The 12244-nt window shown below is 43.6% G+C and overlaps 1 protein-coding gene across 1 annotated transcript in view; it reads left to right on the forward strand.

Moving 5' to 3' along the window:
* The window catches only part of LOC115912678 (leucine-rich repeat transmembrane neuronal protein 4-like), a 123610-nt gene extending 117038 nt beyond the window's left edge, over positions 1–6572 (forward strand). The window contains 1 exon segment of the mRNA XM_030964333.1: positions 5985–6572. Within this exon segment, the coding sequence (XP_030820193.1) occupies positions 5985–6206 (222 nt within the window). The 3' untranslated portion in view covers positions 6207–6572.
* Positions 6573–12244: the final 5672 nt, after the last annotated feature.

Below are 12244 nucleotides of genomic sequence, written 5' to 3' on the forward strand. Positions count from 1 at the left end.
GCAGAACAGATTCAACCTGCATTTTAGTTAACATCTTTTGATGTAGGCAAGAATTTCCCCGAATTTTGGTTAACACCTTTTCATACAGACCCAAATCAACCTGAATTTCGGGTGAAACCATTTTGCTGCAGGCCAGAATTTCCCTGAATTTTGCGTAACACCTTTTCAATGCAGGCCAGAATCAACCTGAATTTTGGGTAACACCATTTTGAATTTTGGGTAACACCATTTAACACCAGGCCAGATTCTCCCTAAATTTCAGGTAACACCTTTTCAATGCATGCCAGAATCAACCTGAATTTTGGTTAACACCTTTTCATTCAAGTCAGATTCTCCCTGAATTTTGGGTAACACCTTTTCAATGCAAGCCAGAATCAACCTTAATTTTGGTTAACACCTTTTCATGTAGACCAGAATCTCCCTGAATTTTGGGTAACAGCTTTTCAATGCAGGCCTGAATGAACCTGAATTTTGAGTAACACCATTTCATGCAGGCCAGAATTAACCTGAATTTCAGGTAACACCTTTTCAATGCAAGCCAGAATCAACCTTAATTTTGGTTAACACCTTTTCAGTGCAGGCCAGAATCTCCCTGAATTTTGGGTAACACCTTTTCATGTAGGCCCAAATCAACCTGAATTTCAGGTAACACCTTTCAATGCAGAACGGATTCTCCCTGAATTTTGGGTAACACCTTTTCATTCAGGCCAGAATCTCCCTAAATTTCAGGTAACAGCTTTTCAATGCAGGCCTGAATGAACCTGAAATTTGCTTAGCACCATTTCATGCAGGCCAGAATTAATCTGAATTTTGGTTAACACCTTTTCATGCAGGCCAGAATCTCCCTGAATTTTGGGTAACACCTTTTCAATGTAGGCCAGAATCTCCCTGAATTTCAGGTAACAGCTTTTCAATGCAGGCCCAAATGAACCTGAATTTTGGGTAACACCATTTTGATGCAGGCCAGAATTTCCCTGAATTTTGGTTAATGCCTTTTCATTCAGGCCAGAATTTCCCTGAATTTTGGGTAGCTCCAGCTGCTCCAGCTGTTTTTGAGGGGAGCATTTGTGCTGCAGCGAAGCCGCTGAGCTAGGAACCTCTCCGGTGTCACTTGGACTTTGACAAGGAGGATTGGCATTCCTTAAACTCCCACCGCTAAATCTTTTGCCTTCCTCCTGTAGCTGGGGATTTGTGTAAGTTGTGCTCCTCACAGGAGCCCTGTTTGAAGTGTGTGGCTGCTTGGATGCAACATTTATTACGTTTGGAGTGGAGATCTGTGGGGCGTGGGCTTGAGAAGTCAATACTGGGAAACTAATCCAGGCCTAAACTCGCTGAAAACTTCCAGCTCTCACAGGGGAACAACTCCAGGCTTTGCTTAATTAACTGGTTGCAGTTTTGGATAGAATAATGAAATCATATTGGATAGAATAATGAAATCTCCGTGGAATGGTTTGGGTGGGAAAAGGCCTCAAAGCCCATCCAGTGCCACCCCTGCCATGACAGGGACATGTCCCACTGTCCCAAGGTTCTCCAAGCCTGTCCTTGGGCATTTCCAAGGATCCAGGGCAGTCCCAGCTCCTCTGGGAATTCCATCCCAAACCCTGCCCACCCTGCCAGGGAAGGATCAGAGTTCTACCATAAGGGCCAGACCCAAAATGTTCATTTTGTGTCTGATTCTGGGGCCCGTTCTCGTGCTGATTTCTCTTTTCCTGCTGCAAAAACTTTCAGTGCTTCAGGTAAGAATTGGGCAGTGCTGGTTTTAGAAAGGAAAATGGAGATGAAAAGAGAAAAGTTAAAGAGAAGATTTTCAGAAAATGCTGCGCAGAGTCACAGAAGCTCAGAGAACTGTGACTGCCTATCCCTGGAAGTGCCCAAGGCCAGGGCTTGGAGCCACCTGGGACAGTGGGAATTGTCCCTGCCCATGGCAGGGGTGGCACTGGATGGCCTTTAAGGTCCTTTTCAACCCAAACCATTCCGTGATTCCATGTTAAATCCCCCCAGGGGTGGGGACTCCACCCCCACGATCCCAGGGCTGTATTTATTTGTCTGGATTTTTTAAATTTTATCTGACTGGAATTTGTTCTGATTTTTTTTTTTGTCTTCTTGGAGGCCAAAGCAGCTGAAAAGGCCCAGCTCAGGTCACAGCTGGGTTGTTTCAGCCTCTGCACAAACAGTCCTCACCTCAAAGAGCTCCAGACTCCAAGGACAAGCAGGGCAGGACTGAAGCTTCTCATTTTACAGCTCATAAAATGACTTGTGCAAGGTCATATCCCAGTGTCTCAGGTATTAGTTCCATAGCAGGAGTGAAAAGAAAAAAATAAATTACCTCAGAACCCAGAACAAAAACACTTCTAAAATTAATTCTCTGCAACTTAGATGGTATTGAACGTGTTTTGTTGATCTCTGGATCTGTAAAAATAGAATAGTAACAGCTTTGTGTATTGTGAACAGCATCCCCAGTGTTTTCCATCATTTTCCTGGATGAGTGGTGGCAGAACTGTCGCCACAACAGCCAAGGCTGTGTCCTGGAAAGGCTTTTTGGGGTCACCTAGAGTCACCTCAGAGTAAATAAAAACAGAGCCCTTGTGTCTCCCTGCAAATGCAGAGCTGTTTTCCAGGGAAGGACAGGCTTTAGTCCATGTTTTATTATTTAGTCCATTATTATTATCATATTTGCAAAAAGCCAATATTGTAATATAGATCTGAAATATATATATATCTATTTCAGATAATAACTATAAATATAATATATCTTAAATATATATATATTTCAGGTATATATATCTGAAATAAAAACTATAGCTCTATAATGAAGTCACTTTAACACCACACGCATAAAATCCATTTAAATATTTGCAAAAAGACAATATTATAACATATATCTGAAATATATATATATTTCAGATATATATTATATATCTGAAATATATATATAATTTATATTAATAATATAAATTATATTTATATAATTTTTATATAATCTATAAAATTATATATAAAGTATTTATATATTTATTATTATTTATATTTATATATTATTTATAATATTATATATTAATTTATATAATGTATATATAATTTGTGCTTATAATATAAATATAATATATCTTAAATATATATATATTTTTAGATATATATATCAGAAATAAAAACTATATCTCTATAACAGTCACTTTAACACTACATGCATAAAATACATTTTCATATTTGCCAAAAGCCAATATTATAATATATATCTTAAATATATATATATTTATATATATATTTATTATCTGAAATATATATATTTCAGATAATAAATATAAATATATCTTAAATATATATATATTTCAGATATATATGAAATATATTTAAGATATATATATCTGAAATAAAAACTATGTCTATAACAAAGTACCTTTAACACCACACACATAAAATCCATTTTCATATTTGCAAAAAGCCAATATTTTCATATATATCTGTAACACTCGGACTCAGTTTGGAGCTTGCAGCCAGGCCTCAGGTGCTTAATGAGCTGTGTGTTATTGCAGCCAGGACCTCCATCCCTCAGCTCTCCGGAACACAAACAGTCCTTGGCTTTTATGGAATCATAAAATGCTGCCTTAGAGCCAAGGCCAGCTCAGCCCTGACAGGGACTGGCGCAGATATTGCTCTGTCCAGGGGAGATCCGTGTTCCTGTGACTCCACGAGTGAGCGCACTTGTCCCATCAAATTCCACCCAGCAGCTTGTCCTCTTGCGTCCCTGCCACTCAGCTGCCGTGTCAAATCGTATCTGCAGCTGAATTCCAGCTCTTGGAAGGATTTTTGGGATCTCTCCAGCGTTCTGCAGGGGATCCACATCAAGAGGAACTCTGACCCTGCAAAGTTTCCCAATTAGCTTTAATGCCTTTGCTTTTTCCACGCTTTTTTTTTGGGGGGGGGCAGGAATGAAACATACAGAGCAATGAAAATTTGGGAGAAATTAGCTCTGCTGGTCTTCGCTTAAAGTTCAGCCTGGAAAATCAAAAGGCATTTGTTCCAAGATTGGATTATGTGTAGGATATCTCCAGCTATAATGAGCTCAGGTTTGCTGGCAGCGTTAGAATCAACTCTCGCCTCTCTCTCTCCTGCCACATGTGTTTTTCTCCCTCAGAGCATATTTCTTTCGACTTGATCAGCTCATCTCTTGCAGATGATAAAATTATCTGCAAAGATTTGTATCTGATGTTGTGCCATAAATCATATTTAGTCGTAGGATTAACATTTGCAAGTGTGGAATATTTATGGAAGGGGGGCAAAAAAAAAAAAAGAAAAAAAAGCAGGTGGGGGGGCTGGCAGTTTCTGAGGATTTACATAAGGAACAGTTGGGATTCAGGGTTTGGAAATCCATTTGTGCAAGGCGTGGATGTGCTCAGCTCTGGTGAGCAGCAGTGGAGCTGCTTTGGCGGTGTTTATCTTGGGGAGGTTGGGAGATAAAGAACACGGGGAACCGTGACCTTGGGTGAGCAGCTTTGTCCTGGAAGCAATGAACAGATGTTCCAGCTGTGCTGGCACCACCCCTGCTGCCAGCTGCCGCTGCCTTTCCCGTTCCCAGGCTGGTCTGGAAGCACTCAGCACCATTCCAGGCACTGGGAAAAGGGGGATGGCTTTTGGGAGCTGCTGGGTTTACAAACCCCGTGGTTTGTTTTTCAGAGCTGGGTCATCCAAAAGAGCCAGAACGGAGCAGTTTGAGCATCCGCCCACAAACTGGGGAAAGGGCGAGAGGGAGGGAGAGCAGCTCCCTCTGCTCTGGCTCCAGCACTGCCAGGCAGGATCCATCCAGGAGTGGGGACACAGATCATGGAATCCTGGAATAGTTTGGATTGGGAAAGACCTTAAAATCATCCCATCCAGTGCCACCATGGGCCCCACACTTTCCATAGGCCAGGTGGCTCCAACCTGGCCTTGGACACTTCCAGGGATCCCACAGCTGCTCTGGGAATTCCATCCCAGCCCCTCTCCCAATATTTCTTCCCAAAATCCCATCCCAACCTGCCCATGGAATCCTGGAATGGTTTGGGTTGGAGGAGACCTCAAAGCCCATCCAGCCCCACCATGGGTCCCGCACCTCCCACTGTCCCAGGTGGCTCCAACCTGGCCTTGGGCACTTCCAGGGATCCACAGCTGCTCTGGGAATTCCATCCCAGGGAGGAATTCCATCCCAATATCCCTCTGGCAGTGTAACACCACTGTCCATAGAAAAAGTCCCTCTCCCTCCTTTTTATCAGCCTCTTGAGCACTGGAAGAAGCTCTAAGATCCCCCTGGAGCATTTCCTCCTCCAGGCTGCACATCCACAGCTCTCCCAGCCTGGCAGTGCTGCCCCAGAGGGACCTGAATGTGCTGCAGGGAGCTGGGAGCCCTCAGGGCTTTCTCCTGTGCGCTGATCCCAGGGGGATTGAGGCCGCGTTGGGATTCCTGGTGACTGGGGCCTCTTTGGGATTCCTGGTGATTGAGGCCGCGTTGGGATTCCTGGTGATTGGGGCCGCGTTGGGATTCCTGGTGATTGAGGCCTCATTGGGATTTCTGGTGATTGAGGCCTCATTGGGATTCCTGGTGATTGAGGCTGCATTGGGATTCCTGGTGATTGAGGCCACATTGGGATATCTGGTGACTGGGGCCGCTTTGGGATTCCTGGTGATTGGGAACGCGTTGGGATTCCTGGTGACTGGGGCCGTGTTGGGATTCCCGGTGATTGGGGCCGCGTTGGGATTCCTGGTGATTTGGGCTGCGTTCGGATTCCTGGTGATTGGGAACGCGTTGGGATTCCTGGTGATTGAGGCCGCGTTGGGATTCCTGGTGATTGGGGCCGCGTTGGGATTCCTGGTGATTGGGGCCGTGTTGGGATTCTTGGTGACTGGGGCCACGTTGGGATTCCTGGTGATTTGGGCTGCGTTGGGATTCCTGGTGATGCTGCACCACCACGACACTCAGCTGCTGCTCTTTGCTCCCGTTTCTGCTGCAGGTCCCTCACCACATGAAGACCTTACCCTACTACAGCTACGACCAGCCCGTGATCGGCTACTGCCAGGCCCACAAGCCCCTCCACGTCAACAAGGGCTACGAGACGGTGTCCAGAGAGCCGGCGGAGCCCTCCACGCTGGACCTGGGCCGCGAGCACAGCTTCATCGCCACCATCGCACGCTCCGCCGCCCCCGCCATCTACATCGAGAGAATACCCAACTAACGTCGGCCAACCGCCTCTTGGGGACAGCTCTGGGAGGGACCTTTGGTCCTGCAGGAGACCGGGCAAGGTGTTCCAAGGCCGCCGTTCCAGCGGGAAGCGCTCCCGAGGGCAGGGGGCGGCGGCGCGGCCGCGGCCTCGGCGCGGAACTCGCGGCGCGGAGAAACTTCAGGATTTTTTTTTCCCTTCGCTTTAAACTTTCAAACAAATTCCTCGGTGTAAATATTAAAGAGAGAGAGAGAGAGAGAGATTGTCGAGTTCTTATTAAAAAGAACGACAGCGACGGCGGCAGCGACAACAAATAGATTTCACTCTAGCTACATAAAGGAATGGATTAAGAGTTTTGTTTGTATATTTGATTTTTCTACATTGCACGGTTCCAGGGAAGGAGAACCACAGGTAAAAAATAAATGGGGTGGGGAGGGCGAGGCTCTGGGGAGGGTCAGCCATGTTCCCTTATTAAGTGTTTATTACAAAGATCCGTTGACTATTTTTGTTCTTTTTAAACCAACAAAAGATAGCTCTATATTTTCTTTTTTTCCTTTCAGGGGTTGTTTTTTTTTTTGGGGGGGGGTTGTTTTTTAAGTGGTTGAGCATTAATATTTCAACCTTCAGACATGGGCATTAAAGCTTATGTTGAACCAAAAGGACCTTGGCAATTGATGCAGCAGAAACAAAGAAACTCGGGTGCATGTACATTTAAGACACAGGCTGTACACTATGGAGGGTGCTTTTGATTATTTTTTATCTTCATTGTGCTTCATTGTTGACACTCTAATTCCTTTTTTGGGCTCTAAAAAAAAAAATATGGGGGAAATACTGCAACGGAGTCACAACTCAGATTTCCAGGCCAGTGGTGCTTGTTAAGCAAAATTCGTGGACGTTTGGGAACCAAAATGGAAGTGAAGTGCTTGAAATGGATCAGAAGGAGAATCTTTTAAAGAGCATTTAGTGCAACTCACTGGCTGACACAATTTCTAAAACACAGCAGAATGTGTAACGTTGTTTTTTTGGTTTGGGTTTTGGTTTTGTTTTTTATTAATTATTATGATCAGTTAGTTTTTGTGTAGTTTTTATCAATAAAATGACAACAACAAACAAACAAACAAACAAACAAAAAAAAAGAAGTGGTGGAAAAAAAAATAAACATATTATTTTGTGGTTGGGACACCACAGCCACGGTACTGTTTGAATGATTTCTCTGGGTGTGTGACGCGGGGACAATGCTGGGTCCTGTTCCTCCCCCCTTGGAAGGAAATCAGGGAATTGTTCTGAATTTAAACAACCTGAGTCCGAGCAAGCTCAATTTATTTGGTTTGTCTGAAAAAAGAGGTGGTTTGGGGGCTGGGGGAGGGGGAGAGAGGAAAAACAACCTTTTTTTTTTTAACTAAAAATTGGGGTTTTAATAAGAAGGGAGGTTTTTTGAACTGGAGCTAAACCAGCTCCGATTAGAACACAAGGGATGAGTTTTTATCTGGAGGGGGAATAACACACTGACAAAGTTTAGGACAGAATGAATTTGGTGATTATTTCAGGCATTTATTTGGGTGTGTTATGCAAAATCTTGGCCACGAGGCTTAATGAATTCCTGCAAGCGCTGAGTGCTGTCTCATAGACACAATATTCTATTGTCTCCTGTGTTTCTCACCTGGAAAACTGATTTATTTTTCCCTGGGAGGCAGGGGAGGATGGGGATGGATGTGCTGGGCCAGGCAGGGAAACGTGGACACACAGAATGAACCTGAAGCGTGGAAGGTAACGCATTCAGAATTAAGTGTTGGGCAGGAAATGAAAAGAAAATGGAGTGAAAATCCAGGTGAGGAGTTTCCAGAGCAGATCTCCTGAGATCTGCCAGCCTTGGCAGTGCCATGGATGGAGGGGGAAACTGCTCCAAGCACGAGTTTAAAACACTGACCCATGCAGCTGAAAATGAAAGAGCTCCCACCCATTCCTGCCAGCTCCGGGTCAGCAGGAGGATGCATTCCAAAAAAATATCCAGAGGGGAACAACATTCCCGTGCTCCTGAAGGATGAGAATGGAAATGTTTTTATTTTAAGGATCGTTAGCAGCAATTTAATAATCCAGGTGTCGTTTTTGAGAGGATTGTCCTGCATCTGCCAGGACTGCGAAAGGAAATGTCGCCCAGAAATATTTCTTGGCTTGGTTTGTTTTTTCCTTAGCCCCCCGCACCTGCTGGGCATGTGGATATTGGAGAATATATTGTTTATTTTTTTAAATTTCATTTATAATCGTCTTGAATGCAACTTCCCCCTGTGCTCTGGGAAAAGCTACTGAAAGAGAAGGTAAAATTAAACAAACTCCCCCTTCTTTATTTCCTTATTTCAAAATAACCCAATTTTAGCATTGATTTGGAGGATGCCTGGAACCGACATTAGATTACAGATTTTCTTGGCAATTAGTGGGAATTGTGGGAACAAAATAAACTCCTGTGGGCACAATCTCTGGGTAAATTCATGGTTTTCTGCCTGAAATGTTGCTGGGTTTCCTCTGTTTGTACCCTGATGCCAGTCTGGATGAGAAGCCCATGACTTCTGTTTGTATCCTTAAAAATAAAGGAGGAAATGCTCCAAGAATGAGTTGATGGCATGAAGTTAAACCTTCCTCAAGGGCTAAAGGTCTGGAAGAGCCAAAAATCGGGATTGCTTTGGATCAAAGCAGAAGATATTGGGCTGAGCTCAAGTGATCAGACCAAAAGAGCTCTTCACAAGGTGATGTGGGGCTCCAGATCTTACAAAAAATCAAAATTTTAATTCTCCTTCCTGCAATTAAAGCCAAAGAAATTTATAAAAATTTATATAAAATTTATATAAAATTTATATAAAATTTATATAAAATTTATATAAAATTTATATAAAATTTATATAAAATTTGCTCTCTGGCCATAATGCCAAAAAGCCAAGATTAATGTGTTGACCCCCAGCCTTTTGTTATGAGTTTTCTATTTGCTGTGCTCTTTTTGAAGTCTCAGTTGCTGCATTCACGTGATTCCGTTGCACCTTCAGCCTCAGACCGTGTCCAAACCCTCTTTAGGCCAGGCCTTTCTGCTCCTCTTCACACAGTTCTGCTGAGGGAAGTGGCCGCTCTGCAAGGGAGGATGGAGAAACTCAACAGCTTTCCAGGTAAGACCCAAAAATTAAAAATTTAAACTTGGCGTTCCCAGGGATTGCTCTCCCAGCAAAGGGGAGTTAACGAAGGGACCTCGTTAGTGAATGGTGGCTTTGGTGGCACCTCGGAGCTGCAGAGCTTCCAACCGAAGCTGTGAAATTCATCCTCTGCCAAAAAACCCCAACAACTGATGGGTCTAAATAACAGATTCTCCAAGATTTTGGTAAAAATCAGACGCTGCTTTTCTCCCTGGCTCATATTCACCTTGCAAATGTCCATGGGGAGATGAAATTCCCCCATCCTGGGAATGCTGGGGTGGGATCTGCATCCCACAGCCTGCCCCAGCACTTCTCCTGCTCCCAGTTATTTCCAAGGCTGGCGAGATTTTGCTGTGAGATTTAAAAAAATCTTTTTGGAATGAGCTGCCCTTTTCAGTAATGAATTGCAAGCGTTACCAAGATTGATAAACACAATTTCATCCTGACTCCCCACTGGAAAAAGTCCCTGAAGGAATTTGGCACGATGGCCATGGCAAATCTAGTGCTTTTATAGATATTTTCAAGCTGCATGAAGATTTAAGGCTCTAATGTAGTGTGTATTGAAAGTTATTAATTTTTAGGTGGTTTTGGCTCCTTTAAATGTCACTTGTCACTTTTTTAAAGCTGTAGAAAGGAAGGGGGGTTGATGGGGCCGTGAGTCCATCAAGCTGGAACCTTGCCTTAAATTAAGAAAAATAAATTACCAGTCTGATATTAATGCCTTCCTCATAAGGGTGAGAGCAATAAAGAAGGCTCAGACTGGAGTTTGGGTTTGTTGGAGGGCAGGAATAAAAAACCTTCCTTGATCCCCAGAAAATGGAGGAAAGGAAATTTCAGGGAGACGCCACCCACTCCTCAGGGCAAGAGCAGGAAATTCTGATCCCCAGAGATCCTGCTCATCACTGAGAAGATGAGGTTTGACTATCTTGATTTTAAAAAGTGTCATGATAAAGATAAGGATAAATTTAAAATAAGAATAAATTTAAAATAAGAATAAATTTAAAATAAGGATAAATTAAAAATAAGAATAAACCTGCCCCTTTTGGGGGAGAAGCTGTGGCTGGCCCATCCCTGGAAGTGTCCAAGGCCAGGTTGGGTGAGGTTTGGAGCAACCTGGGACAATGACAGTTGTCCCTGCAGGGTGTTGGAAATGGATTTTGAGGTGCCTTTCAACCCAAACCATTCCATGATTCTCTGATTAAAAACCATTCCATGATTCTGATAAAAACTCCCCAGCCTGACCCCATTCTGTAAAAGAGTTAAGCAGAAAAAAAAATACAGGTTGGATATTAGGCAGTTGGTGAGGTCCTGTCCTATAGGTAGGATATTAGGAAAAGCCTAATTAGGATATTAGGAAAAAAATTTAGGTTGGATACTAGGAAAAAAGTTTTTTACAGAAAGGGGGATGAAATTCTGGAATGTTCTGCCCAGGGAGGTGGTGGAATCCCCATCCCTGGGGGTGTTTAACAAAGCCTGGATGTGGCACTGGGCGCCAGGGTTGAGTTGGGGTGCTGGGGCTGCGTTGGACTGGATGGTCTTGATGGTCTCTTCCAACCCAGTCATTCTGTGAATTCTGTGAATTCTCTGATTCTGTGACTTCTGTGAATTCTCTTAATTCAGTGCCAAAAATGGGATTCATTTACATGCCAAAAAAAAAAAGCCTTTTTCCTCCTTCTCCCCCTTTTTTTCCCCTTTGGTGCCATGGTTTGGTTGAGGTGTTGGGGCATGTTGGACATGATCCTGAAGGTCTCTTCCAACCCAGTCATTCTGTGAATTCTGTGAATTATCTGATTCTGTGAATTTTGTGAATTCAGTGCCAAAAATGGGATGCATTTACATGCCAAAAAAAACCCTTTTTCCTTTTTTTCCCCCCTTTTGTCCCCTTTTGGTGCCATGGTTGGGTTGAGGTGTTCGAACTGGGTTGGACTCCATGATCTTAAAGGTCTCTTCCAACCCAGTCATTCTGTGAATTCTGTGAATTCTCTGATTCTGTGACTTCTGTGAATTCTCTTAATTCAGTGCCAAAAATGGGATTCATTTACATGCCAAAAAAAAAGCCTTTTTCCTCCTTCTCCCCCTTTTTTTCCACTTTTGGTGCCATGGTTTGTTTGAGGGGTTAGGGCATGTTGGACATGATCCTGAAGGTCTCTTCCAACCTGGTCATTCTGTGATTAAACCCAGCTCTTTGCAAGCTCCCAGCTTTCAGTGTGAGCGAGACAAAAACCAGTGACAAAGTCAAACCAGGCCTCTGTGCCCACCCCCCCCTTCCCCTGCTACCCCCCAGTGATATTTTGTGTATTAAAAAGGCAGAGGAAAATCAAGTTGATAAGGCACAAACTGCAGCAGCTCGTGACTTTCAATCAGCTCCTCGGGCTCCCCAGTGCTCTGGAGGGCTCTCGTTGCTAAAAGGGTGTGCTCAGAACAGCAGGATCCAGGCATCTTGAGAGCCTGATGAGGGAGGGAAAAGAAAGCATTTTCCTCCCAAATCCTCCTGGGGATTTAGGGTTGAAAATGAGGGCAGGTTGGAAAAATACGGCGATGTCAGGGTCCTGCTGGGATGGAAAATGTGGTCACAATAATTTAGAGCAAAATACATCATAAAATCTTGTCATAAAATCCTAGAAGGGCCTGGGTTAGAAAATCCCTTTTAAATTCCTCGTGTTGGACAAAGGGAGCAACACTCCAATAAACTGTTGATGATATTCAAGTTGTAATTTATAAACAGTCTCCTCAAACATTGTGGTATTTGCAATGTATTTATATCATATTATGTAAGATAAATGGCTGGCAAACATTCATAAAGTATTTATTGGACATGCCACTGTTTGTTCAATGATTTATAAATCAATGCTGGGACAGGGGAAGTGGTGGCAGAGT

The sequence above is a fragment of the Camarhynchus parvulus genome, chromosome 22 (assembly GCF_901933205.1).
Source record: "Camarhynchus parvulus chromosome 22, STF_HiC, whole genome shotgun sequence".
Classification (NCBI taxonomy): Eukaryota; Metazoa; Chordata; class Aves; order Passeriformes; family Thraupidae; genus Camarhynchus; species Camarhynchus parvulus.